Source organism: Astatotilapia calliptera, chromosome 6, assembly GCF_964374335.1.
Source record: "Astatotilapia calliptera chromosome 6, fAstCal68.1, whole genome shotgun sequence".
NCBI lineage: Eukaryota > Metazoa > Chordata > Actinopteri > Cichliformes > Cichlidae > Astatotilapia > Astatotilapia calliptera.
This window is the reverse complement of record NC_137427.1, coordinates 11,856,648-11,883,475: the sequence shown is the minus strand read 5'-3', so window position 1 is coordinate 11,883,475 and position 26,828 is coordinate 11,856,648. Positions and strand designations below refer to the sequence as shown.

Sequence of the window (26,828 nt, the reverse complement as noted above, 5' to 3'; positions counted from 1 at the left end):
TAATGCATGAGATCTGCTGTCATTTAAAGAATGCAGATGTTCCAGACATGTTCCAAAAGTCTGGGTATTAAATATGATACAGAGCAGTGTATAGAAAAAGAAGCCAGTCAGTGGTTAAGAAAAGTAGTAGAACGAATCGGAAAACAGAAAAGCAAAAAAGTGACCCGAGTGGTACGGAGTTCAATAAAATCAGGTGAAGTGCATTGTGAGTTCAGCCCAGAATAATACAGTAGAAAAAACCCCACCCACTTCTAATCTCAATGTGCCAGACAGGGAGTCTGTTTACCTGCGCAGTGTTTACAAGAAACCTGGAATCCCCCTGCTGCACAACAAAAGGTGGACGTGTAAATGTGTGAGTGAGCAGTGTTTGTTACTGTGTGTGTACTACATGCACGATTAGAAGCAACACTTGAGCTCAGCAGCCCATTCTCCAACTGTATCTCCAGTTCATTTAGGTGTGACCAGCTTTGTTTGGAGCCTGGCCTCCTGCTCTCTCCCGGCTCTCCTAGCCGGGCCGCAAGGTCGAGCGAGAAAGAGCCTGAGCGAGAGAGGGAGCAGCCCTGACCTCCGGCGCTCGCTGCGGAAACAATGGCGACGCGCCTCACAGTGACAGCGGGAGACAGGAACAGGCACAAACACAGGAACCGTCCATTCTGCCACTGAGACAGACCTGCCGAGGCCTGAGAATCTGGGGGAGGAACTGTCTCTGGCTCGCTTCGTCTCTCTCGGCTTTTCTTGATATGCCCTAATATGACAAAAAAGTGATGCACTTGTTGATTGTATGCTGTTATTAGCCAGTGGTCCCTAAGGGAGACGCTCCGAGCGCCACAGAGTCGTAGGGAATAGCACAGGGATATTTTAGGACACAATGATGGTCTTTTTTCTTTTGAGCTTATGTACCTTGCGGAAGAATTCAGAAGCTCAATTCACAAATGAGACAAACACATCCATCAGAGATGATTTGACCTAAATACTACTGGATTAGGCTGTTAACACACCAATGTTCTAATGTTTCCCCATATAAAGTAATAAGGAGTATTCATAACATCTTATTGGAATATGTCAAAGTTAAATACTGTTTATCAAGTATATGAATCATAATTAGGTCTGTAGAGTTACTGTGAGGACAAATATCCAAGCTGTGTTTATGCCCGCTTCTTACCTACAGATAACTACCTGACCATTAGAACACACCTAACGTGACTTCTAAGCTAACTTGTTTGCAGCAAAGGACTTTCCTCCCAAAATCTTTATTACACACACAAACGTAGAACTAATTATTGAGGAAGTCGGACATAATATCAGCCATTTCCTCAATTTCCTCAATTTTGTCTTGTTTCCATTAGTCCATTCTTAGCTAAAAGTTGAGTGTCTGTGTGTGTGTGGGCCTCACACAGATGTGTGTGTTTATATGGTGGCACATGGAAATACCAGCCCATTCAATCAGTTCATAGTAGAAATAACGATAACAGCCTCCAGCTGATAGTTAAATAAGGGCGTGGGCATTCTTGAAATGGCCCAAGAATTTGAACTAAAAGATTTTATCTGATCCCCTGAAAATAAATCCACTCCACACAACTTTTTTCTCGACTTAGACAAAGTAAAATATTCAGTTCATCATAAAACACTGCAGTTGAAGTTCGCTTATTAATAACTGTGAATTTTCCTCTGAACCATAATAATAAAAGGCATTATTGATTCTAAGGAAATAATAAAAATTTAAGTTTCCATTAGAATCTAATAATATCCTGTTATTACACTATACAGAAAATAGTAAACATTTTCTCAGCTATATATGAGGTGCATGTAGGCATTAGAATGATTTTATACCTATGAAATATGTTATGAAATTACACCTAAATGTGGATTCAAATCCTGACCATTGCATTAGCCTCACAGCACATGGGGAGCCTTCTTAACCCAGAGATCTAAATAGCACCCCACCCTGAGACTAATTAATCACACATGCAACATTATGAAGCCATGTTGGAGCCCTAAATTAATCATCTCTGTATCACCTTGATAGTCTTCGTTCCTGAAGCCATGGCTCATTTGTCAGCACCTTCTCTTGAGTTTAAGAGGAAAGGGACTAAAAGTTTAGTTGTTGTCTTAAACAAAATAATGAGAAGGATTAAATTTTTCCATTTGGTCCTTTCAGCTGCGCTGTGTCATTAAGAGTAGGTTCTGGGAAAGCTAACATGCTTTTGAGGAATGATTTTCTGGCAGAGATTTAGATTTCTCTCTGTGCGTGTCACATGACTAACAGTAAGTGCAGTGTACAAAAGTGCATGCACTGAAACTGAACTCAAGCTAAAGCTAAAAGACAGATTCATGCCGGACAATGAGACAGATCTTTATTTCAGTAGTGAAAAAAGAAAATGGAACATTTAAAAAATGTAAAATCATAGAGGTAGGAGGTAACTTGTCATGGTCCCCGTGCCTGCCCAGCCGGCCTCACAAGGCTACACTTGTGTTTTTGCTTTTTCTCTCTCTCTCCCCTACCTCTCTGCCTGGGCAGAGCTCACTGCTGGCTCCCGCCCTTGGCTCACACACCTGTTGGCGGTCAGCTGATTTCCCGACTACTATTTGAGGCTGGGCCACAGATCTTCTCATCGCTGGATGATTGTGCTACTAACGTTAGTCTCTCTTCCCAGCTCCCGTGGTCTTGTACCTTTACGCCCTACCTTCATGACTTGTGAGTGATTTTTCCCTTTCTTGTTCCAGTTTACCTTCCCGAACCTGTGACCTCCCAGCTGTACGAAAGTGTGTGAGTTGGATGTGAGGACGTGAGCGAGCGTGAGAGAGAGAGCCTTCCCCTAATCCCTTGGAACCCTGGATTTTTCCCCGTCACTGTATATATTATCACACTGGTGTGTAAATAAATGGTGCTCTGAAACGTCAACCTGTTCTGCGCTTGGGTCCCTGCTTTCAGATTGTGACATAACTGAGGGGACCTGCCTGGACAACCTGGATGTAGTAGAGGTGGAAAGGAGGAGAGTTGTACAACAGACAGCCTGAAAAGAAGGGTGACCCCCAGAAGTCAGACAGGTATTAGACCAGGAAAATGTGAATGAAGTGAATCTGACAGCACAGCAATACGTAAGACACGAATATATAGAAGAGATCGACGCTTAACACAAGAGGAAAGATCTTCCTCAGTGAGCTTGTGTACAAACTTCATTCGTAAACAGTGGCTCATCATCCATCATCTGACAGTGAACATTTGCATTCCGGTCAGAATCGGTTTCCTGGTCACTTAAAAACACAAAATTTTCTTCTTCTTCTTCTTTTTCTCAAAAGGTCAGCTCTAATAGACTTTTACAGAAAAAGGCATTGATATGATTCTGCTGCAGAAAAACGATGCCAATGTCTTGGACTCTCAAAGGGAGCAAGACAGAGTCTATGTGTGACTGAAAAGTTGAAGCTGCGAGAAGCACAGGCGGTGAAAAAAAAAAGAGTTTAAAAACTTAAGAGTCAACCATCCAAAGTAAAGGATAGTGCACAAGAGAGGTGAAGAAGAGAATGCAGGGTGATGAGTGACAGAAGGATAGCAGGACGAGTGAAAGGGGAGGTTTACAAGACCTGCTATGATGTGTGAATTTGAAACAGTGGAACGGACAAAAACATAGGAGGCTGTGGTGGAGGTGAAGATGTTAAGCTTTTCATTGGGAATGGCCATAATGGACAGGGTTAGAAATGAGTACAATGGAGGGACAACTCATGTTGAGCGGTTTGGGGACAAAGTTAGAGAAACAAGGCTGGGATGGTTTGGACATGTGCAGAGGACGTGCAGCGGACACGCTGGACAAATGATACTGAATATAGAGCAACCAGACAAAAGTGGAAGACCACAAAGGAGGTCAATGGATGCAGTAAATTTGGACATGCAGAGGGTTGGTGCGACAGAGGTGGGTGATCGAGATAAGCCGAGGTGTAGGTAGAGGACACTATGAGAGGCTGTTGCATAAAAACAATCCACTGATTACAGGAAAGTGCACCAAATGTTTTAACATGAAAGCCACACACTACAGCAAGGCTGAGCAAATATTTTAATGCATTTTTTTTCAACAAATGAATTTAACACGATATTGCACCAGAATGAGTCATAAAAGTGTCAATTTGCCATAGAATGAATATTTTAAAAATGGATGAGCCAATTTAATGAGCTAGGTTCTGTTATGAATCTTCAGAATGAGTGAAGCCAAGAGAAAGTGCACAATAATATGGTATAAAAGTAAAGTTACGGGAGAAGTGCCATGAGGATTGCCAGGATTTATACATCGGGGAAACCAAACAACCTCTGGCTAAGCGGATGGCACAACACAGAAGAGCTACCTCGTCAGGCCAGGACTCTGCAGTCTATTTACACCTACAGGCCAGTGGACACTCTTTCAATGATGAGGATGTAACATCCTGGACAGGGAGGAACGCTGGTTTGAGCGCGGAGTCAAGGAGGCCATTTACGTGAAAAGGGAAAGACCATCCCTGAATCGAGGAGGGGACCAAGGGTGCATCTTTCACCACCATACAATGTTGTGATTGCAGGCATTCCCCAACTCGCTGTGAATGGTACTCATGGCCTTTGATCAGTGGGCTTTGATCAATGATCATGAGAATTTGTGTATTAATGATCAAGGAACTGACCTCCCAGCCCATTGTTCCTTCAGTGGACTAGCTTCAGTCATTATACAAATGTACTGTTTATAAGATTGGGGAAACCTGCAGTCAGCTGAGACTGAAGAAGTCACTTTGATGAGTGACGAAACATTTCTCCCACTGAAAATGCTGCGTCCGGATGAACAGAATCAACTTTTGGAGATAAAGTTAATGCTGTTTGCCATCTGTTTACTTTTCTGAGGACTCTCATTTTTTTGCATGCCACGCAAGTGCAGTGCACTCAACAGAACTAAAATGAGCAATGCAACTGTACAACAACCTCATCTGACTGTTTACTCTTATGCACACGCATGTAAACCAAGGATCCAGGACTCTTGCCAGAACCCAATAAAAAGGTCAATGACACTGAGATTTAATACATTTTTTATTCTCTATATGCATTATGTTTGAATTCATTCAAACAAATTACTAATGCCACTAAAAGTTCTTCAAACTTATGAAAAGGGACAGCCACCCTTTATGCAGCGTGGACATTTTTGGGGTTACTTACAGCAGCCTTCTGCTTAAAATGCATGATACATGTTTTTTTTGCATCATTTGCATGCTAAGTTCTTTATTGCCTATATCTACATCTATAATAATTCCCATTCTATTCTTTCTGTGTATATATATCAATACTCTATGCTTCATCTCATAAACTACAGTCTACACAATGGAGCTGCTGATAACAGTACTTAAGCTATAAACCTGCCAACCATTGATATACACCAAAACCCGGACTTCCTCTCTTGCACATTGTGCTGTATTCAATGTAAGTAATTGAAGCCACGAGTGGCAACGCTACAATAAGTGACCAGATTACATCACTCAGCACCCAAAGGGCACTCGACACCCCACCTCACCCCACCCTCACACCCTCCTGCTACCTCCTTTCCTCATCCAGTAATGTGGCATTGTTCATTATTGATGAGATTGACCTTGAGGAAATCCCGCTTAGCTCTGAAGTGGAGACTGTCAGTCTGACATGTGCTGCCAAGGTAAACAGAGTTAATCAACCAAATCGGTCATCTTTATGCCCGTGTGACACCTTCCTAATGTGGATTTAGGCTCTTAGTCCCCATCAGAATTCAGGAATGCAAAACTAAGACTGGAACTGGCACTGGGAACACTGGGGACGTAATGTTGGGAGCAGAGTAGTCTTCCTCCCTCCATCCTGTATTAGTCTCTGAGGCCGAGCTTGAGTCGCTCTCCTCTTTTCAGCAGGAACCCCCCACTGGGTGAGGCATTGCTTTCAAAGAATTCAAATGTACAGCGTGACCCACAATTCTTTTCTCTGTAGGTCGGGTGTGAGAACGGGGCCTGCAAGTTGGCTTCAATGTGTTTTTTGAGGGAGGGAAAGTGTATAGAAAAGATTCAGCCCAAAGAAGGGAACCGCCGACCCAAGCGCCTAATGGCTGTTAACAGTTAATGATGTACATTTAACCCACGAACTCTGCTGGGCTTCCTGCAGGGTGGTGCAGTGTTTCGTGCAGGTCTTGTACCATATGCATTGTGAGTACCTAATTAACCTTATAAGGACAGCTGGAGCATATAGCCAATCCAATGCCATTTGGGAATACTACATGCAGAATAAAGAGTCTCCATCTCTGCACATTTTCAATTTATCCTTAAAAGAAATTCATTTTTACCTCTGGTACTGTCTGAAGATTCACACACAGAAATAGAACATTTTTGTTGTGAATTCCCTGGTGAAAGAATGCTGCCATGTTATCAGAAAAGAAAGAAAAACAATTTTGGGTCCAGCTCAAAGTGGGAAATATTTGGACTCCACGAATTAAACTAGGAGACATTTTACCCGAGTACACAATAGGTGTTGTGATGCGTATTACCCATTGTCTATTGTCATATTCCCCCAGCTTCACCCTGTGTTACCCAACAACACATCCATTTGACTATTACTGGAAAAAACATGGAGTGAACCAGAGAATCTGTAACTTTTTTGTTTTCATACACATCCCTCCAGCAAGTCCTTTGTCTGGCTTTGGTCTGCATTGGCAGGGTGGTGACACTCAAGGCTTCGTAAAAAGAACTGATAAAAGAGAAGATGGCACAAAGCCTGTCAGTTAGCTTGCCAGTACAACAGAGGCTGTGCAGAGAATGTCTCCTCTTACTTTGCCTTTTTTCCCTTTCTTTCCTGTTGATTCTTTTATTTGCCACTGGTTGAATATATATTTATATAATGTCATGTTTAGAAAATGTTAATGTTAAATAATATATACTGAATCCTAATATATCTGCGTTTACTTTTGATTTCCTAATAACATAGACAAATGTTTGCAAACTGAATACAAGCAGTAGATTCAGTTTGCACAGGGCTGATATGATATGATATCAGAAAGCCCTGGATGTACCTCTTGTTAGCAGGGATCAGTTGGATCTCCTGTTTTTTGTGGCTTTCAACCAAATGTAACTGTTTTCAATTACAAAATGGGATTTCCATCACTAATATATAATGTTTCTAATCAGACTTAAGGTCATCACCATATGCTTTAGATTTCCTTGGCGACATGGTGGACTAGGATGTACACAGGATCAGTAAATCTAGGAGGCTAAAAAAAGGCAAATATCCCAGATTTGCAGAGCAAGATTCTTTGTGGGTTATTAAAAAAATGCTTCTGTTGTGATTATAGAGGCACATCTAAACTCTCATTCAGTTCTTTTCTTTTTTCTTGGGGGGGTGGGGTATCATCTGTTCTTCTCCTGCACTAAACTCACAGATGTGCAACAGTGCAGCCTTTGTTTTATGACTACTACTATTATGTGAGTCAAGCTGCAGAGCTTTGTCTGTAGCATAACCTCACAGTTCATTGATGACTATTTGAAACATACAGTAGAAGAATGACTGTTTGCTTCCCTTGTCTCATAGGCTTTCTCCATCCTGCCCTCTCATCCACCTGCACATTCTAATGAGGTGATCACAGCACTTAAATACCAGACTGTGATCACATTGCATGCTTGCCCCATGTGTACACTTTCCTCTCTTTGTTAGCCCACAGCCTCACGCACATATGGAGGCCTGGGCTGTTTCCTGCAGCCAAACAGAGGGATGTATGTTTCTAATTATAAACTTGATCTCAGGTTAAACACACTCTCTGCTGGCCACCACAGTAACCAGGATTTATGGTGCCAACGTTTGGGCTCTCACCCCAGAAACCAAGCAGTGAAGCTGATCTGTTGCTGTGTCGTTCACACGGGGAGAAAATAAATCTAAGGCTACAAATCTAGTTAGACGTGTGCGTCACTTTCGTATTTGTGTTGGCTTCTCAAATATAAACTTAACCTGTCTAAGTGTGAGCGCAAAATGTTTCTTAATAGGCCATTGCAGGGAGGCCAGGAATGCACTTTGAATGGCAGTTACTGTTTGCTAGTTGGAAATGTGCTAAAAACAAGGTGGAGTGGTTTTATTTCCTTTCTAATGGTAAGATTAAGGTATTTGGTTAAGGCCATGCAAATGTTTCATTACTTGTAAATTAAATTTAATTATTTTACTAACTAGTTTTCTGGCCAAGGATGGTACATTCATGAAAAAATATTTCAGCAAATATGTTTTGACTGGTCAACTCACACTAATGAAGAAACCCAAGAAAGTATTTGTTAAAAAAGGACTAAACAGACAAACCATACCATGTTTTTCTGAGCTAATCACTTTGAGCTCTCCATAATAAACAGACCTGAGACTTTATCCGACTGTTGGTCAGAAAGCAAATATGTGTATTTCCCAAAATGAGGAACTACATACTTAAAAGCATCTGGCAAAAATATCAGTGCAGTGCTTTTCAACATGAATGTTGTGCAAAATTTAAAAAGTACAGTACTGTGCAAAAGACTTGATTCCCTCTGTCATGGTTTGGGGCTGAATTTCAGCCAGTGGCTTTCAGGATCTTGTTAGAGTTGATGGAACTATGAACACAGAAAAGGACCGTCAGATTTTGATCCACCATATGTTACGGTTTGGAAAAAGTGAGGCTGGCAAAAGCTTCATTTTTCAGCCTGACAATAACCCCAAACACACTGCCAGTAAAAACATACCTGGATAGAAAAACAGACAATGAAACACCATCAGTCATGGATTGGCCAGTCATGAATCGTATTGACGTAGAAGGGTGCAATAGAAATATTCAAAGAAGAGCTAAAATGTCCTTCAAGAAACTTGGAGAACTATTTCTGAAGACTACTTCAAGAAATCACAAGAAAGCTACCTGATAGAGTTAAGACTTTAGTGAAGAATAGTTGGTCTAACCAAATACTGACTTTCTGGTTTTGCCTTATATACTGTGTTTCCATGCATGGTTGAATATATAATCCAATAAAGCATTGCACCTATTTCCAGTTTTCCTAGCGAGATATAAAGGTTGAGGGGTTACTCAAGACATTTGCACAGAATTGTATTTAGAGGAATGTCACAACAGCAGGAAGGAATGCCAGTTTGTGTTAGTCAGAAAATGTCAAGGGACTGTTGTTGTTGTTATCCCCAAACAGTATTTGAAATAAACAACATCTAAAATGTGATTCAAGCCAAAATGAATCCAGCTCTGGATTATTTTAGCTTGAGTCTTTTCATTATTCAAAATAAGAGGAAATCCTTCAGAGACAGGAAGGTTTCCCTTTTGTGTAATAAAGATCCAAAATGTTATGCCAAAAACAATCTGGAATGTGGTAAACAATATAGGGGCACGCACTACCCGCATGACACACGTGTGACTACGGGGTCTTGGCGTGGCTGGAAGTTCATCATAGTAGAGTCATGCAAACCCCAGGGAGCGATGGGCTTAGTTTAGCACCTACAGGGAGTTGTACAAACACGATAGTATCCAGGTTGCACTGTGGTAAATGCCTGCCTGGCACAACACAAGCCCCATTTGGCATACTCAGGCGTATTACACATCAGTTCAAAAAAGCTGTGCATGCCTTCCTATATATTGTTAATGACTAACGAATCAGAGAAAAGCAGCCAAAATATTCATAAACACAGGAAATTGTATTCAATCTAACAACAAAATCACTTGGGAGGCAATGGAGTCGAGGTCAGTGTAATATTGTTGATCATAGGAAGCTCGTCTCAGAGTGTTAACAATGACCAAACAAACAGAGGTGGGTCTGCAGTTGGACGCTTCGGATCAGGACAGCAACAAGTACAAGTGGGGCTTTCCTACAATCGAGTGGAGCTCCGGGGCCTGCTTCAAAACATGAAACAAGCGCTTCGAGCTGCCAGAATCCTTTTCAATACCCTGAGGTTTTTGCAAAGGAAAAAATTCCAATCGAGTATACCTTTGTTCCTTTGTTCATGTTCTCAAGTGTTCTTCTGGGAGCCCATAGGTGAACTGAGGGTGTTCTTTATCCAGGGTGTGACTGCAACCACAAAAGGTAGTTCCCATCTTAGACACATGTATAGATTATCAAAACAGCAAATTAACCCAGCCAGAAGAGGAATATGACAAAAGCATGTTAACAATACATTTCCCATGGAATGTCGGGTGATGCAAGAGATGTGTTTATGACTTTGCATCTCTCAAATCCTGAAGAAGCAATAAAATAAGTAAATAGAATATTAAATAGTATAAAGCATAAAACTAACACTGGGGTTAGATATACTAAATTGAATTATAGTGTTTACATTCATAGTTTTTCACTGATGGATTTCGACATATTGTGCTGTTTTAGGAGCGTCTTTTGGCATTCTCTAGTTTTTTCTTGATTAGCCGCCCAGAGACAATAGGACATTTATTTTAAATCATGTTCTTCTAAAGTGAATCTTAATCTTAATTGATTTATTTCAAAAGAACACAACTTGATTAAAAGATCACACCGAGCTGTTCTATCAGTACAGAGCTGCTTAATTCATTTCCGGGAACACCAGAGAGGCGTCACATGGAGTCTAGTGACACCTGGCGGTGTAGACAATACACTACACTACACAAAAGGCTAGTGGTAAGTGGAGTTACATGTGCTCTTAGCAGAGGGGTTATGCTATGAAGGAACCTTTGCACAGCCAGGTTTTCTTTGCCTAAACTGGCTCGACAAAACTTCGAAGTCCAGTTGGAGATACGGTATCACCGTTATGAACTTTCTCTGTTAAGAAAGACTTTCTGTTGCATTTTTTTTTTTCATTGGGGCAGAAAAAGATTAATGCTGCCTAAAATACTTAATCTTTGGATTTACCGAGGGGTAAAATAAACAGTTTAATTCAAATTATGTTATTCTCAATGCTGTTGTTTATTTTAAGGAGATTGCTGCACATTGCAGCTCTGAAACTTCAAATTTATACATTCAAACATCGCTGTTAATATAGTTTAATAAAGGAGATGTGGAAACTGCTTCAATTTGTCGCCATATGAAGATGAAATTGATTTTACTGATTGAACAGGTGTTCTTTGTGTGTTCTGTATTAACAAAGAAAAAGAAAGAGAGGAGGATGGATGGAGGACAGCTGGAGTCTGGAATCTGGAAGTACAGAGAATTACCACGGAGGAAATGAGGGCAGCTAAGAAGAGCTATGAGGATGAAGAGAGGAAAACTTGTTGGTACAGATGACAGAACTATAGAGGTATGGGAGATGTCTAGGAGAGAGGGCAGCTGGCTTTATAATGGAGTGAAGTGTGGTGCTGATTTTCAAGAACAAGGGTGATGTGCTGTAGGAATTACAAAGGGATAAAGTTGTTAAGGACTTTGCTGATAACAGAGGCTTGCAAAGAACACAACAGATGTGATGTTTGTTTAAGAGTGTTGATGGGGAAGTACAGGAGTTTGCTCCAAGTCAGGAGTTTCACTACAAATCTAGATATCAAAGATATTGTGACAAAGGAGGGATTGTGGTACTGTATGACGAAGTCAGGAGTGGCAGAGACATATTTGAGGGTGGTGCAGGCCATGTAAGAGAACAACAAGACACTAATGAGGTGTGTGGTAGGACTGAGAAATGGGTTCAAGGTGGGAGTGGGATTACTTGTCCACAAGTAAGGAGGAGAGTGCAACCACGGTGGTTTGGGTGGAAATAAATGTCAGGGCTGATATGTGACAAGGAAGATTTACAAGACGATGGATCATCTGCCTCGAGGCAGATGACGTTCTCCACAGCTTGTCCAGATGCTTTCACATCTTTCACAGGTGCTCAGGGTGTACCTGCTGTCATCTGTGAAAAGCACAGTGGTGCCAGTGGTGGATCTAACAATCCCACTATTCTATGGCAAATTCCAATCAGGCTCAGGCTCTTGAGACTGCACTGGAAGACACAGCGAACCTTCTGGAACGTGTCATATTAATGTGTCATCCTGGAGGAGTTGGACTACCTGTGCAACCTTTGCAATTCCAAGTATCGCCTTATGCTACCAGTAGTTACAGATGAAGACGGTAAAGAAAAAAAATGTCAGTGACCTCCACTTGTCAAACCATTCCTGTTTTGGGCATTGTCTGTTTGTTGCTGCTCTAATGCATCTGCTTTGAATTTCATTAACACCAAAGCAGCTGAAACTGCTAGTCTGCTATTTAGCTGACCAGATGAGTATCACAGAGGTTTAATTGACTGTATGCATTTTTGAACAGTGTATAAGTAGGCTAGAGTGTAAGTGCCATCATATACACCTATCTTCAATTAAACCACAACCCACAGGAGCTAAACAAACAAATAACCGAAATACGTGACTAATACGTGACTAAATTTAAGCCGTTGTACATCAATAAGGATAAATACCAATCAAGAGTATCAAAACAACAAACGAACCTTTGATTGGTGTATAAGCTGAGGACTTAACCAATCAGAATGCACCTCAACTAAAGGGAACCCACCGATTGGTTTGTTGTCACGCGTGCCCCGTGAACGTTGAATCCTGCTGTTTGGGGACGAGCAGTGCAGGCGGTGTTGTGACAAGGTGAGTTAGCTTTTCATTGTCGTATCCCTAAAACATTGTAATAACACGCTGTTTGTGTTTGTGTTCACACACACAGAGCGGGTCTTTAACGTGTGAGCAGCACAGTGTAACTATAACGGTAGCTACTTACGAAACACACGTACGTGCAGCGTCAGTTTTGTAACTGTTCCCTTCAGATGTCAGCTGTGGCTATCGGCCTCTGTCTGTGAAATATTTCTCCCAAAACTAAGGTTTTTAAGAAGATGCGTTAAAGGGATAACACAGTAATTCCTTCACCTGGCGCTTGATCAGCTAACAGGGAAATGTGGTGCATTAAAGGACACAAACTGCTTTTGCTGTCACGTTAGAAAGTGATATTGTAACCTTGTAAACAGGCTGTTTAACCGTAACCGTATTAGGCTACACAAGCATATATATTTTTTACTTTAAATAAATAATTTTAACTGGTGACAAGTTGTTTATTTTGATGATTTAAATCTTTTCTTTTATTTCCTGCTCGTATTTGTTTTTCCTGTACATTTTTCTTTAAATATCTGCCTTTTCTTATTAAGGGCAAAATATAACCAGTATAATGGAAAACGAATTCCCACCAGAGCCCAACAGTGCCAAAAAAGGAAGGGCAATGATTGCTTTGGACGATGACAATGATGATGAAGTTCTCAGGTATGAAGAAAACAAAGTAAATAAGCAGCAATTTATCTTTGCTGCTATTTTGTCATTCAGATAAACGGCTAAGTGTTCTTTTGTGTTGCCCTTCCTGTCCGTTTCTGCTTCACCAAGTCCAACAGACCTGTCTGAGCTGTTGGCCGAGGGGACCAAGGAGGCCCACGACAGAGCAGAGAACTGCCAGTTTGTAAAAGATTTCCTCAGGGGACGCATTAAAAGAGAGCTGTTTAAGGTTTGATTTTTCACTATATAAAGGCAAGAATTAAGGCAGCTAAAGTTGTGAACCAGTGAAAGTAATGAACTACTGTACACAGGAGAGCGTCACACAAAGGTCTTCAGTTTGACCCTGTATATTGAAAGTGCTTAGAGACATAGGCCTACATTTGGTGTTGTCAGTGTGATAAAGTCTCGATCTATGCTTTGCCTTGGTTCTAAGGCATGATCAGAAAAATGCTGCCAAAGAAACTGGCAAAATGTGAGCTGTCTGGAACATCAGTTTATCAAATAAAATCATATTTCACCATTTAACTGTATATTATGTCTAACAGTTTCTGCTAGATGAAACACTTTATGTCTGACTCTGACCCACTTATTCTCCCCTCTTTCCTCCCTCTGCTGTCAGAGAGGCACAGCAGCTCTATATTTTGTCTACTCGGCTATGGAGGAGGAGATTGAGAAGAACAAAGACCATCATCATATCGCTCCAATCTATTTCCCCGTAGAGCTGCACCGGCGTGAGGCCCTGGCCCAGGACCTTGAGTATTTCTATGGAGAAGACTGGGAAAACCAGGTCAGTAGGAAGCATATGGAGGATAAATATGTCAGTCCCAGAGAATGCTGGTCTTTTCTGGCACTTAAGTTATGATTATACAGGTATCATCATCCCAAAAGCTGTATTTAATCAACTGGACTTTCACAGTTGTTCTCTCTCTTCAGATTAGCCTCTCTGCAGGCACCAAGCCTTATGTGGACCGCATCCATGAGGTGGGGGAGAAGGACCCAGTGTTGTTAGTGGCCCACTCCTACACCCGCTACATGGGTGATCTCTCAGGTGGACAGATCCTTAAGAAAGTGGCACAGAGGGCTTTAAAGCTCCCCTCAACAGGAGAAGGTCTCAATTTCTACCAGTTTGAGGGAATCCACAGTCACAAAGGCTTCAAGCAGCTTTACCGAAGCAGGATGAATGAGCTGGAACTGGACGCTGAGACCAAAGACAGGATTGTGGAAGAATCTAATCAGGCTTTTGGCTTCAACATGATGGTGAGGAAACTGCTTATAGGAATTATACAATGTACAGCAATTTGCAAAAAGGTGCATTGTTTGAAAGATAAATTTAAAGTTAATAAATATTTAATTTTATTATTTACAAAAAGGTATTCACAGAACTTGAAGAGCTTGGAAAGACTATCAAAGAGGAGGTCCAAGATGCAGGGTTTGGACACAGTCATGCAGAGATGATGGAGGGTGGAGATATCAACAAGTGTCCATATTATGCAGCTAAAATGGGTAAGAAATGCATCCCCTTTACTGTATTTATGAAATTTTGTTTCTTGCATTTCATTCTGCAGATAGAAAGTTAAAAATTTGGTGCTCAGTTTGATAATAGTTTATAGACTTGCCTTTAAAAGATTGGACAGTGTCATCATGGACTTCAGTTAAAAGGGATCCTTTTAACTGTGGGATGTCTGAGTGCAAAGTGTCAGACCATTCATAGCTACAAAGTTACATGAAGTACCTAATTCAATTATCCTGTTTTTTTCCCTCCTTTTTTCTGTGTTCTCATCTTCATGTCTCCTCTGAACAGCTGTTAGTGGAAATCCTACGCATGCATGCCAGTTAGCCATGACACTTCTCAGACATCCGCCCTGCCAGGTGGTTCTGGCTGCCTGGATGGCCGCCCTGGCTGGGTTTACTGCCTGGTACTTTATGTGACACAGCTTTCTACTTCAGAAACAGCTTATGTCGGTGAAAGAGCTTTTGCAGTGATGCAGTTGTTTGAAAAGCTATTTTATGATGCATGCACTTTGAGTTAAGCGACACTTTATGGATGTAGAAATATTAAATGCATACTCTTCTGTTATGTTATTAAAATGTTTTTGAACAGTTTTAGTGTTAAGGACTCTTATGAGAGTTGAACACTTGAGGCAAAGTAACCAACCAAGAGAGGACCTTGGTCAGGGAGGACTGTAAATATGCAATAGATTCTAAAAACATGTTTCCACTTTGTTATGGTGGAGTTTTTATTGTATACATTTAAAGATAAATACAGTAAGGTGTGCAAAGACAAAGGAAGAAAAATCTGTTTGAATTCCTTCTGAAGCAACTCAACATTAAAATATTTTGTGAACTAATTCTGTTCTTTGACTTTTTATTGGTCAATTGAAATGTTTAAAGATTTTTTACTTTCTAATATAAATCGTTTCTTCAACATTTGCATCTGCTATGTTAAAATTCACCAATACTTTGTATGGATCAATTTCAAATCATGTTCTGTGACATGAAAAACATGAAGGAAGAGAAACAAACAAACAAACAAATGTATAAAAGCAAGAGAAAGCCAACAATCCACCCCAAAGGCACATACTGATGAGTCAGATTAAACTGAGTGAGTGCTTATAAATCACGTATTGCGAGTGTTTCTATTGAGTTGATAGGATTGCTGCTGATGTGTAGAATTCACTGGAAACATCTCTGCAGAGTTTTAGGCTGAGAAAGTTCTTACAAATGAGTGTAACTGAAGACATTTGGATTTGAAGTGGACACAAATTTTAATGTTCATGTTTTTTTTACCTGAAACACCTGTTGTCAAAACGATCTCCACACACTTAACAGCTTTTGTGGAGCGTTCACTAACTGTGTATCAGGTGCACAAGAAGCCTTCATTAAGCAGGATGTAACTAAGCTTTGAGCTCAATCGTCATGGTCAAACTGACGGGAATGTTTTTGGAGTTTTGAAGGTTTTTGATGCAAAAAGATCCCTAAAGTTCAAACAATTCATTTTGCACACACCATGAATTTTTAAACCGTTTTTGGAAATTTGTTTCCCCCTTACACAATGAGAAATGAATTCAGCATATGCATTATTTCAGTTTTCATTAAAGATCTTGAGTTCTTGCAAGCACGAGACACACTTCTCCAAACTTTTCTGAAGTCAGCGATTTTAAAGGATTGCATTTTTGTCATTTCATTTCACCCTGAGACTGAAGCAGATTGGTCTGCTTTTCACCAATATCCATTTACTTTGTCTACATTTAGTCCTTCTGAAACACAAAACATGTCGTGTTTTTCATCCACCATCACATTCACCAGACAAACCGTGCCTCTCTTCTGCTCTGTTCTAATATTATGAATACAATCGTTATCCAAATGATTTGCAAATTTCATGATTGTTTAATTTTTGTCACAGTACAAAAAATAATCCAATCAATCTGGAACTGTCAAGATATGTCAGTCTGGACCGAAGTGGTTAACCAACGTTACATTCACAGACCTCCACATGTGGCTAGCTCTGCTAACGCTGCAATTTTGAACTTCTAGACAAACTAAAATCGGTCCAGGTCCATAATAACAGCGTGAAAGCTGTTCTTTCATGAGACACGTAGAGTCACATGTTTTTTGTTTTGTCTTTTTCAAAGAGGAAATAAAAAGCTTTGTGAAGCTGTGGCCATATGTGGCAATATGTCCATGATACATGTTTGTGCAGTGCTTTTCTACTGTTTCTGAGAACTCGGAAAACATTTATAAAAGCTCTTTATCTATGATACACACGCCTTCATATTTGCAAATCACTTTGACATGAGCCAAGAAACCTGGATCAAATCACCAGCTGGTAGTTAACCCGCTCTACTTCTATTTCTGGATGTCAGAAAACATCTTAACCAAGATAGAACTGAAAACTCACAGGTTCTTAAAAACTCAGCAAGAGAAACTGGTCCCAAAGTGACATTTCTTTGAACCAAACCTGAGGCAAAATGTGTGAATAATTCCCTGTTTCTACAGCCAGGATGCCCCAACCCTAGCCCAGTCAAAAACAATGTTGAAGAATACATTCTTTAATGCATTTTACACAATAACAGAGTTTTTAGGTTTACACTTTAACCTAACACACAAAAAAAATCAACATCAGGAGGGGACAAATTCTTTGGAGCTTGCAGCAAAAAGGACATGTGGTGTCTGACCTGTGGAGCTATCCTATCATGGTCTGATGATGCAACATGACTATTCGGACAATGTTAGGCCAATCTCACCTGATCTTTTATTTCAGCTGCATACATAGTCACCATTTAGTAAACAACTGTTAACCTACCACAGTCCAGATTTTTTTTTTAATGCAATCTTAGTTCTCAACCTTAATTAAGATTAAAAAAATAATAATAATAATAAACCAGTAATTTATCAACTGTGGATGATTCAGATCTATGTCAGCTAAAATATCTTAGATATAAAATATAACAGCAAGCGTCCTCCACTGTATAATGTGTTTTCATTTAGAATATTGTTCATGGACAATAGATGCATCTCTTAATATGTTATGTTTTCATAATACTATTCAGAATACTTCACTTTTTTTTTTCTAAACAAATAATCATTTTAAACTTCCAAACACCTTTTTAAAAGCCTGTTCATCCACCACACGTCCAAAATGAGTAGAGAAATACAGAGTCTCCTGACTGCTGTATCTCTTAAATTTCAGTATGGTCTCATTTACGGAGTCCCCTGTGTCTCCAATGGTCATGACATCTGACACCGGCAGGTACATATCGTGGCGCTTTCCCCAGAAAGTGAGGTGGGACACTTTGAGGGTGGTCTGAGACGGATCCAGATACATCATTCCCACCACCCTTCTGAAGAAGTAACTGGCAGTATACAGCATAGCACCAGCAAACAGAGCTATCCCTGTCGTGTAGCTGACAAGAAAGGTGGAGGCAGCTCCCTGAAAGTAGAGGACGTACACCGGGGGCAAGATGACCACAGTTATTGCAGTTTGGAGGAGTTTGAGCCTGGACACAGCTCTAAGGAGCTTAATGTATGGCAGGGTGTAAATCATAGTGTACTTCTCTGTGGACACATCCGAGTATTTAACAAAGGCTGTGATTTTGGGGATAACAGGTCCATGTAGGTGTTGCTGAATTGGCCTGAGACTTGGTGAACAAGGCTGCAAACTGGAAGGTGTTCGAGCTGCGGGCAGACTTGATCCTCTGGTGAAGGACAGGACGTGGGGAGTTAATCTGCACCGGAGAAGTGACCTGATCTGTAGAAAGATAAATGACATCAAACAGATAAATTCAACATGACATGTTTGGAGACAAAACTGTTATTATGTTGATGATATAGAATATAGAATATTTGATTAGCTAACATCTATGAGAACAAACTGACTACACCACTTAATAAAATAACTCCTGGATCAGCCAACTGATGCATCAAAAATTAACTTTAACACAAACCAAGACAAAACGTACACAAACACCTTAGACTAGATCCCCGTTAACAAAATAACTTTAAAAAAAACTGCAAATTCTCTGTCAGTATTTCCTAACATAGTTCATCAATACTGTACATATGGTCTTTAACAATAAAGCTGGCTTTGATCTTGCAAACCTTCCCCGTCACTCTTGCTGCTATCCTCCCGTCATATATCACCTCTGGCCTTCATCTCCACCCACTCCACCCTGTCTGTACTCTCTACTTCACTTATTTTGTGCACTGTACGTTGTTATTGCAGTAATATACAAAATATAATATTGTGCAGTTGCTTAAAAAAATACAAGTGGTATACCCAGACGAACACTTGCAGTATATGTACAGCAGCTGTTGTGTAGCCGCTGTGTGGAATAAAACAACCTGAAGGTGCACATGTCTTGACTGAGCTGTCACCAATGACTGTAGAAAACACACAGCCCTGGCACAGCACTAATGACCTTCTGTGGCTAAAAATTAATCTTACTGATAATAAAAGTCAATGCTGGATAAGAGTTTGGATATAAAACGAGGCTTACCATGATCAGAGACCGGCTAAATGAAAGAAAAATGCAAAAACAAGAAAGATGGATCACCAAATGATATGAATGGGAGCTAACAGGAAGCAGTTATGCGGTGCAACCCGGATGTGCTCACCTTTAACGTCTCGGGTTTTTTTTGTTAATGTTTATTTAACTTTTTTTTTTATGTTGTTCCGAGACATCCTGTGAGAAAGCTGTCAATCATCGCTCTGTGACAGCTCAGTAAGAATAATAATTACAATTTTATTATAATTTTGAATACATCAAATTCATTTTGAGGATGTTAGCTTAAATGCGGAAGCATCCACCGGGAAGCGTAAATCAGCAGTTCTCTTCGAGTCACGGGGACTGTCTCTCGGTAATGAGTGTTTTATCGCCGGGCAAAACATGTTCTTATCTCATTTAGGTCGTTTAAAGAAACTAAAATTAGGACAGTAAACGTCCAAAACATTAAATGCGGAACATTTCCTGCCAGGTGCTATCTTCTGCTGTGGGACAGGTGGAGAAGACAAAAAGAGGACAACGATGCTCCAGCTAGGAGATGAAGCCACGCTGTACTCCCTTATCTTCGTGGGGATCCTGCTGGGGACCCGAAGCCCGGTGTGGACAGTGATCATCACCGCCTCCCTCTATCTCTTTCTAGCAATGTTCCGCTTCCCACAGGTACCGTCCAGCCGAACCCAGAAGGTACTCCACCCAGTCAAGGGCACGGCGGGCACGGGCAAGGTGTCGGTGATCGCTCACCGGGGCGGCGGGCACGATGCACCGGAGAACACGATAGCATCTATCTTAGAGGTGAGAGAATGAGGTGGGGAGGGTTTTGGAGCGATTATCCTTCATTTGCCCTTTTTTGTTATGGCCGTGGTTGCAAGGGGAACTACTGCGACGTCTTTAACTTCTGGTATTCACGCCCAGTTTGTATCTGGACAACTTACCAGCACAGAGAACATGCATTTTAAGGCCACCACTCTTCCAGCAGCACCTTGTATCACAATGTTATCAGCCAGTTCCCAACTAGCCAGCCTCGTTTAACTAATCTGCATGTTGAGATAAAGTAAAGATGTGTGAGTAATAATTAATCTAATAGCATCTGGATATGAGTAGTCCCATGTATTGGTTTTAATTTATACAAATAAAGATACCGAATACAGACCACATGCTTATATCAGGTGTATATGAGGTGCGAGTGTTCTGAGCCAGAAATTTGCAAGTCAAAAATACACCTGCTAGTGCTTTTTAGTGTACAGACTTTGTTGCAATGGTGTACACTTTCGAAGAGTATTTCTTAACTGTGATATACCCCCATTTATAGGTCAACACATAGAGAACAGATATACTCAGTTTGCTAGTCAAGTAAAATTTTCTTCAGATGGATCATGGCTTTATGGCTAATTTTGTTGTATAGTAGTTGCAAATTAAGCTGCAAAGTTCATAAGGAAGGTAGGAATGACTTTTGGGTTTTAGGGCAGATTTGTGATCACCAACTCCATCTGAAAAAACATCAAGTGCTGAAAAATTGTCTGTTCTGTTGTAGGCCAGTAAGAATGGGGCGACTGGTGTGGAATTGGACCTGGAGTTCTCAGCAGATGGCGTCCCAATACTGATGCATGATGAGACTGTGGACCGAACCACCAGTGGGTCAGGATTCCTCAGCAAGATGAAAATGTCAGAGCTGGCTAAACTGGATGCAGCTGCTAAACATCGACTCAGGTAAGAAAGAAGCTTATAGTCAGGAAGGCGCAAACAAAGCACACGGTAGTGAGGTGCTTTAATGTGATACAGGTTCTTCCACACTAATATACTAGCAGGTTTAAACATCCACTGAAATAAGGTAATTTTCCCCTCGAAGGGAGGACGTATGTAATCCGCTCAGTTTGTCTGTTTGTTAGCGGTCTAGCGTACACAGAAGCCACAACACAAGATTTAATTTTTAATTTTATTTTGATCAATTTGAGGTTACAAGGTTACACCAAATGTGAAATTCAGTAAAAACTTTGTTATCCACAATTTATAATCTGTCTTTAAACTTTAAAGCAATATACAAGGCATTGTTAGAAATGAGTACCTAGGTGGTCGAGCATTTCACCTTGGCCTTCACTGCGCATGGAGAGAGCTGTACAACACAGTTTTTTTTTTTTCAATGTGACGCCATATGATGTCACAATGACGGCATAAAGTTTTGCAAAATCACACACTGGATGATTATATCTTATCTTAAAGTTGTTACAGCTTATCAATGCCAAAGCTTTCAGCCAGTTCTGCTCCAATCATATGGGTAAAGATAACAAAATACACAGATTCTAGTGTGTAATGTTTCAAGGTCAAAAGTCAGGGTCACACAAATAAGAAAATATTTCAGTTTCTACTGGATCATATCCAACGTTTAAAGTAATATATTAGTCACTGGGGGGCGTATGCATTTTTTAAACTTTAACTTAAATGACTTTACAATAACACAGAAATATAAAAATTATATACTACCATATTAACAATGCTCACTATTCCAACCAATTTGTGCACTGTACCACTGGCAGCAAAACACCCCCGGAGCATGATGCTACCTACCACCATGCTTGACAGATAGTACAGTGTTCTTAGGTTTGAAAGCTTCTCCGTCACTCCTACAAACACATCTCTTGGCATTGTAACCAAAGAGCTCAATCTTTGTCTAATCAGACCATAAAACTTTTGTTTTGAAGGCTTTTGGTTTATCCATGTGGACAGCTGCAAATTGCAGTTGAGCTTGAAGGTGTCAATTTTGGAGCAGTGTCTTCTTTCTTAGTCAGCTCCCTCTCAGTCTATGCTTCACTGTGACACTGGTATTCCAGCAGTTTCCAGTTCATGACAGGTTTGAGCCTCAGTGGTTCCTGGGTTATTTCCTCTCATCTAAGATGGACTGTGTGTGTCTTTGTCCAGACCTTGGCAAAGTGGTTACACATCTGAATAATTCATGCTTATGTATAAGCGTTTTAAACGAATAATTTCAGACTCTTAACAAGAAGTTCATAGGTTTTTGCTTACACAAACCCCAAATTAACCCATTTACACACATGTTCAAATAATACTTTCTCTACGACAGTTTGATTGTGCTGTGTTAGATAAACACTATTTTGCCCGAGGACGGCATGTAGATTGGATGTGCCAAGGATCAAATATCTAACTGAAAGATATAGCCCAGGGAAATATCGGAGCAGGTAAACGGCGGAGAACCGGAAACTTATGCTAGATAAGAGTGAACGAGTATATAAGTGACTTTGGCAAACTGTGTAGTGAGACGTATGAAAGATCACTGGCACAATATAAAAAGAAATCCAGTTAAAACGAGCCTTACTTGTTTTATTTCCACCAGGGACAAGTTTGCAGGAGAGAAGATCCCCACCCTGGAGGAGGCAGTGGAGGAATGCATCAAACTGCAGCTAACCATCTACTTTGATGTCAAAGGTCATCCAGATGAGGTAACGCCAACAAAACTGCCTGCATAACTGAGAGATTGCACATCATCATCGTCACAGTTTGCCCGTGTTGATTTTAGTGATGGCTTGATACAAACTGATCACAAGTCCGCCATTTCTACTTTTTTATTCATTACCAATAGAATGGCACTATAATACATGTCACCACTCTATTAGTTACACAAAACTAATCATTAAAATTAGTTGTGGCAAGCCAGAGTCATACCGGGGAATATCCAGAGAAGAGAAACACTACTAACGCTGATGCACTTTAAGACGTCCAGAACACATGTTCCAGGTTTGTCTGTACTCAAACAAATAACAAACCCCTAAAACGCACACGGACACACACACAGCTTCTCACAGATTGAGGACAGCACCACTGATAAGCAATGTTTTGTTTGTGTGGTAACATTGTGCATGCTGTTAGACGTTCCTTGTTTGTTTGCTCTTTAACAACCAAATGTAACTTTGTTTGTGTTGGCAACATAAAAACTGAGCCAGGGGCAGTAGTCTCTTAGCTTAAAGTTAGGGTATTCACTCAACTCCTTAAGTGCAGCATTTGCACGTTTTTAAGGAAGGGAAAGCTGCAGTTGTGGTTGGAGGCTCACGTACTGACATTTATGATTTGCGGGCCCGTATGCCTGTGCATACACAGCTGCTAGTTACCACCTAGTGGTCGGAGAGGAACACCCACAAGCAAAAACATTAAATCTGCAAACAGCTGAATGACCTACGATAACCATTTGTTTCTTCTTCCTACTCAGGCAGCCGCAGCTCTAAAGGAATTGTATAAGAAATATCCGGTCCTCTACAACAGCAGCATTGTCTGCTCCTTCGAGCCCAAAGTCATCTACAGGGTAAGACGGCTCATATCTGAAGAGTTTAAAGCTTAGTTCATGTCAGTAAACACACTATTTTTTCAGGGGGGATTTTTCTCTGTGGTTTTCTTCATACGATCTAGTCCAACTAGAGGAAAATTACAATTTAGAAGAAAATACACCGAGGTAAACTAATATGTAGTATAAAGAATCAAATTCCAGACATGAAGAGTTTCTGGTGACTGTCAGGTCACGTAGCACCGTTTGTTCCCAAAGGGGTAATTTCAACGCTGCAATTACACACCCTTAAAAAGTACAAAAGATAAAGATGCACAAAGTTCAGACAGTTTGGCTGCACACAGTGAAACAAAAAAAACACAAGAAGAAATGTAGAAACAAGTTTGTGTGGGTCAGCTTATCTTATTTATCCTACATTAATTAACTTCTGCTATAAACTAGAAGTTCAAAGTTCTCTATGCATGATTATGAACCCTGACCACTTTCAGAACTTTTATTTTATTTTATTTTTTTTAAACTTGCAGCACATTGGCAACGTGGTTAACGCTGTTGCCTCATAGTATGAAGGTCCTGGGTCCAAATCAAGCATTTGGCCCGGGCCTTTCTGTGTGGAGTTGGCATTTTCTTCCCATGTCTCTGTGGGTTCTCTCTGAGTACTCTGGCTTCCTACCATAGTTTTTGGGGTAGGTTAATTGCTGATTCTAAATTGGCCGTAGGTGTGGATGTAAGTATGCCTCTGTGTTAACAGTGCGACAGGCTGGAGACCTGTCCAGGGTGTGCAGGGTGGCAGCCGTTACAGGCTCCAGCCGCTCCGCAACCCTGAGTAGGATAAGCGGATATCTGTGTGTTACACTTTGCACCTCCGAGACACATTTAGGTGATGGATTGCAAGACTAATTAAACAGTATGAGCACACAGCTCTTAGTGCCTTAGCTCTTGGTTCCTATTTTCATTCATTTGTTACCAATTAAAGTGAACGCTAAGATGACCTGACATCAGCTGACATGTGGCTCAAAGTAGTTTACAGTTTTAATTGTAGTTATTTTTGCACAGTCTAAGAGTTAAGTTAAAAACGTATTGTAATAAATAGTGTTGACTCAGAAAGAGTGGGGAAACAAATACACAAATTGCTTTCTAACAAAACAGCATGCTAATGTTCACCAACACTTTGTGTCTAGATGAGACAGAGTGACCCAGATGTGGTCACGGCACTGACCCACCGGCCTTGGAGCCTGAGCCGGTTCGGGGACGGTGCCCCACGTTTTTCATCGCTGTGGAAACATCACTGGATGACTGTCATGGACATCTTGTTGGACTGGGCACACCATAATGTTTTGTGGAAGCTCTGTGGCGTTTCGGCGTTCCTGATACAGAAGAACTTTGTCTCACAGTGAGTTTTGTAGCTGGAACATACAGTGATATATTCTATATATGCGTTAGATTTCATTAGAATACAGATGTGTTAGAGGTACATTTCAATGGCACTGCTAACTGTCTTATTCCATGCTCGGGTTTATTGTTGTGGATCATCAATAGGAGGAAATCTAAACATTACATATATTTGTATATATTAAGTATCTCACTTTTACATTTATTTTTTTTAAGTTATACCAAAAAAGTTATCGTTGCTTTGTACTCATCCTTAAAAAGTTCTTTTTGGGTCATTCAGACCAGATGAACATCACTCACCGATTGTGTGTCCTGTCTGCAGGGACTATGTGCAGTACTGGGCCCAGAGGGGTGTCGAGGTTGTAGCCTGGACCGTCAACACACAAGTAGAGAAGGAGTATTACCAGGAGGTGCTAAAAGTCAACTACATCACAGACAGCATGGTGGAAGACTGTGACCCTCATTACTGACGTACACATAAATCCACTCCACAAAATGTTGGCATTTATTAAAGATAAAAGAAACTGTCACCCATATGTAAGCTCAAGCAAGAGATCATATACTCCTTTTATTTCCAAGAAGACTGTTTTTCTATGGGTGTATGTTTCCTGAAGAATTTTAACTGGGCGCCATAACAAAATACAAAGTAACAGATTTTATTACGACTAAATCACTTTAATAATGAATAATGATGAACTCGCCTGTTATATTTACAGACTTGTTAATGCAAGGTGCTGGTAATATGTGTCTATAATAGACCTGCAGCAACATGATGTATTCATCCACTCAGGACTACATTGGGGGTTTTGGGGGGGGGGTTTGTTTGTTTGTTTGTTTGTTTGTTTGTTTTTTGTATGTTTGTCATGTTAGTTGTGTTTATACAGTCTTTCAGATAATGCAGAGCACTGTGTGCACTTTTTACTCACTAAAATCTGAAGAAATCTACCTTGAGATGATTTTTTTTTTTTTTTTTTTTTGTCATTTATGACATGTGAATACTACTTATTAAAGAAACATACATAAATGCTTTATAGAGCAGCATAGACAAACTAATAATAAGTAGGCTTGGTGATTACTTATGTTGTTAATGTATGGAGAAAACAAACTTTTGTACTGTACTGTATATGAAACCACAAGGACATTTATGAGGGATCAATTGTGGCACAAATACACGAATGGAGTTAATGCATGGCTTTGTGTAAGGCTCGAGTGTTACCAATAACACAGTGCCTGTTTTTAAAGAGTAAACCATTTTTTAGCAGTATGACAGTTTTGTAACTGCTTTACTTGAATGGGTAAAAACTAAAGTTAGACGTTGCTTGATGTTGCTGTTTGTCTGGAAAATCAACCTCGTGCTTTTGCATTTCATATATGCTGAATGTAAAGTAAGCTGGCTTTACTTTTTTTCATCCCTAAACTTGAGTGTAGAATTTCAAAATGTAAATTACACAATTTGGTGTTGCCGTAAGGCTTTAAATGACTTTAATAAGCCTGACTGATTCTAGATTTTTGGGGCTAATGACTGCCAGATTTTGGTGGTCACCACATTCTAGTATCTGATGATATCATTATATCTATACACTGTAGATATTACTGTACAACAGAGGTGGACAATTAATTTTCCTAGGTGGACATATTAGAAACTGGAACGGTTTTGGAGGTAAAATAGATATAAAATTTTTACTCAACCATAAAATCTATTTTTACTAATCAAATTGCTCCAAATAACAGGAAAATGCATCAACAGTTTAAAGTAAGGTGACACGGACTCTCTTGTGAATAACTACTTGATTTTTTATTTTTATTTCTTTGTAATAGTTGTGGGAATGTAGAGCTGCTTGGCAGACTGAAAATGTTGGTCTGTCATGTTCTGTGTCGTTATGTGACGGCTCTGGACACTAAAATGGATCAATAAAGGTGAACGGTTTGAGCTGATAT

The 26,828-nt window shown here is 40.3% G+C and overlaps 3 protein-coding genes across 3 annotated transcripts; 2 read left to right on the top strand and 1 right to left on the bottom strand.

Annotated features, from left to right (window-relative positions):
- The first annotated feature begins 12,412 nt into the window (after positions 1-12,412).
- On the top strand, positions 12,413-15,559 carry hmox2a (heme oxygenase 2a). The gene is made up of 7 exons (XM_026169272.2): positions 12,413-12,542; positions 13,094-13,205; positions 13,323-13,440; positions 13,831-13,998; positions 14,145-14,468; positions 14,582-14,714; positions 15,013-15,559. Exons 2-7 carry the CDS (start codon positions 13,114-13,116, stop codon positions 15,138-15,140), a joined length of 963 nt encoding a protein of 320 aa, XP_026025057.1. The 5' UTR covers positions 12,413-12,542; positions 13,094-13,113; the 3' UTR covers positions 15,141-15,559.
- A 1,685-nt stretch (positions 15,560-17,244) lies between these two features.
- tmem186 (transmembrane protein 186) lies at positions 17,245-19,332 on the bottom strand. The gene is made up of 2 exons (XM_026170312.2): positions 19,208-19,332; positions 17,245-18,459 (listed from the first exon to the last, which is right to left on the bottom strand). Exons 1-2 carry the CDS (start codon positions 19,208-19,210, stop codon positions 17,794-17,796), a joined length of 669 nt encoding a protein of 222 aa, XP_026026097.2. The 5' UTR covers positions 19,211-19,332; the 3' UTR covers positions 17,245-17,793.
- A 101-nt stretch (positions 19,333-19,433) lies between these two features.
- On the top strand, positions 19,434-26,825 carry gde1 (glycerophosphodiester phosphodiesterase 1). Its single transcript, XM_026170311.2, has 7 exons — positions 19,434-19,568; positions 19,686-20,005; positions 20,745-20,920; positions 22,560-22,665; positions 23,430-23,522; positions 24,680-24,891; positions 25,213-26,825. The coding sequence occupies exons 2-7, from the start codon at positions 19,736-19,738 to the stop codon at positions 25,358-25,360; spliced, it is 1,005 nt and encodes a 334-aa protein (XP_026026096.2). The 5' UTR covers positions 19,434-19,568; positions 19,686-19,735; the 3' UTR covers positions 25,361-26,825.
- Positions 26,826-26,828: the final 3 nt, after the last annotated feature.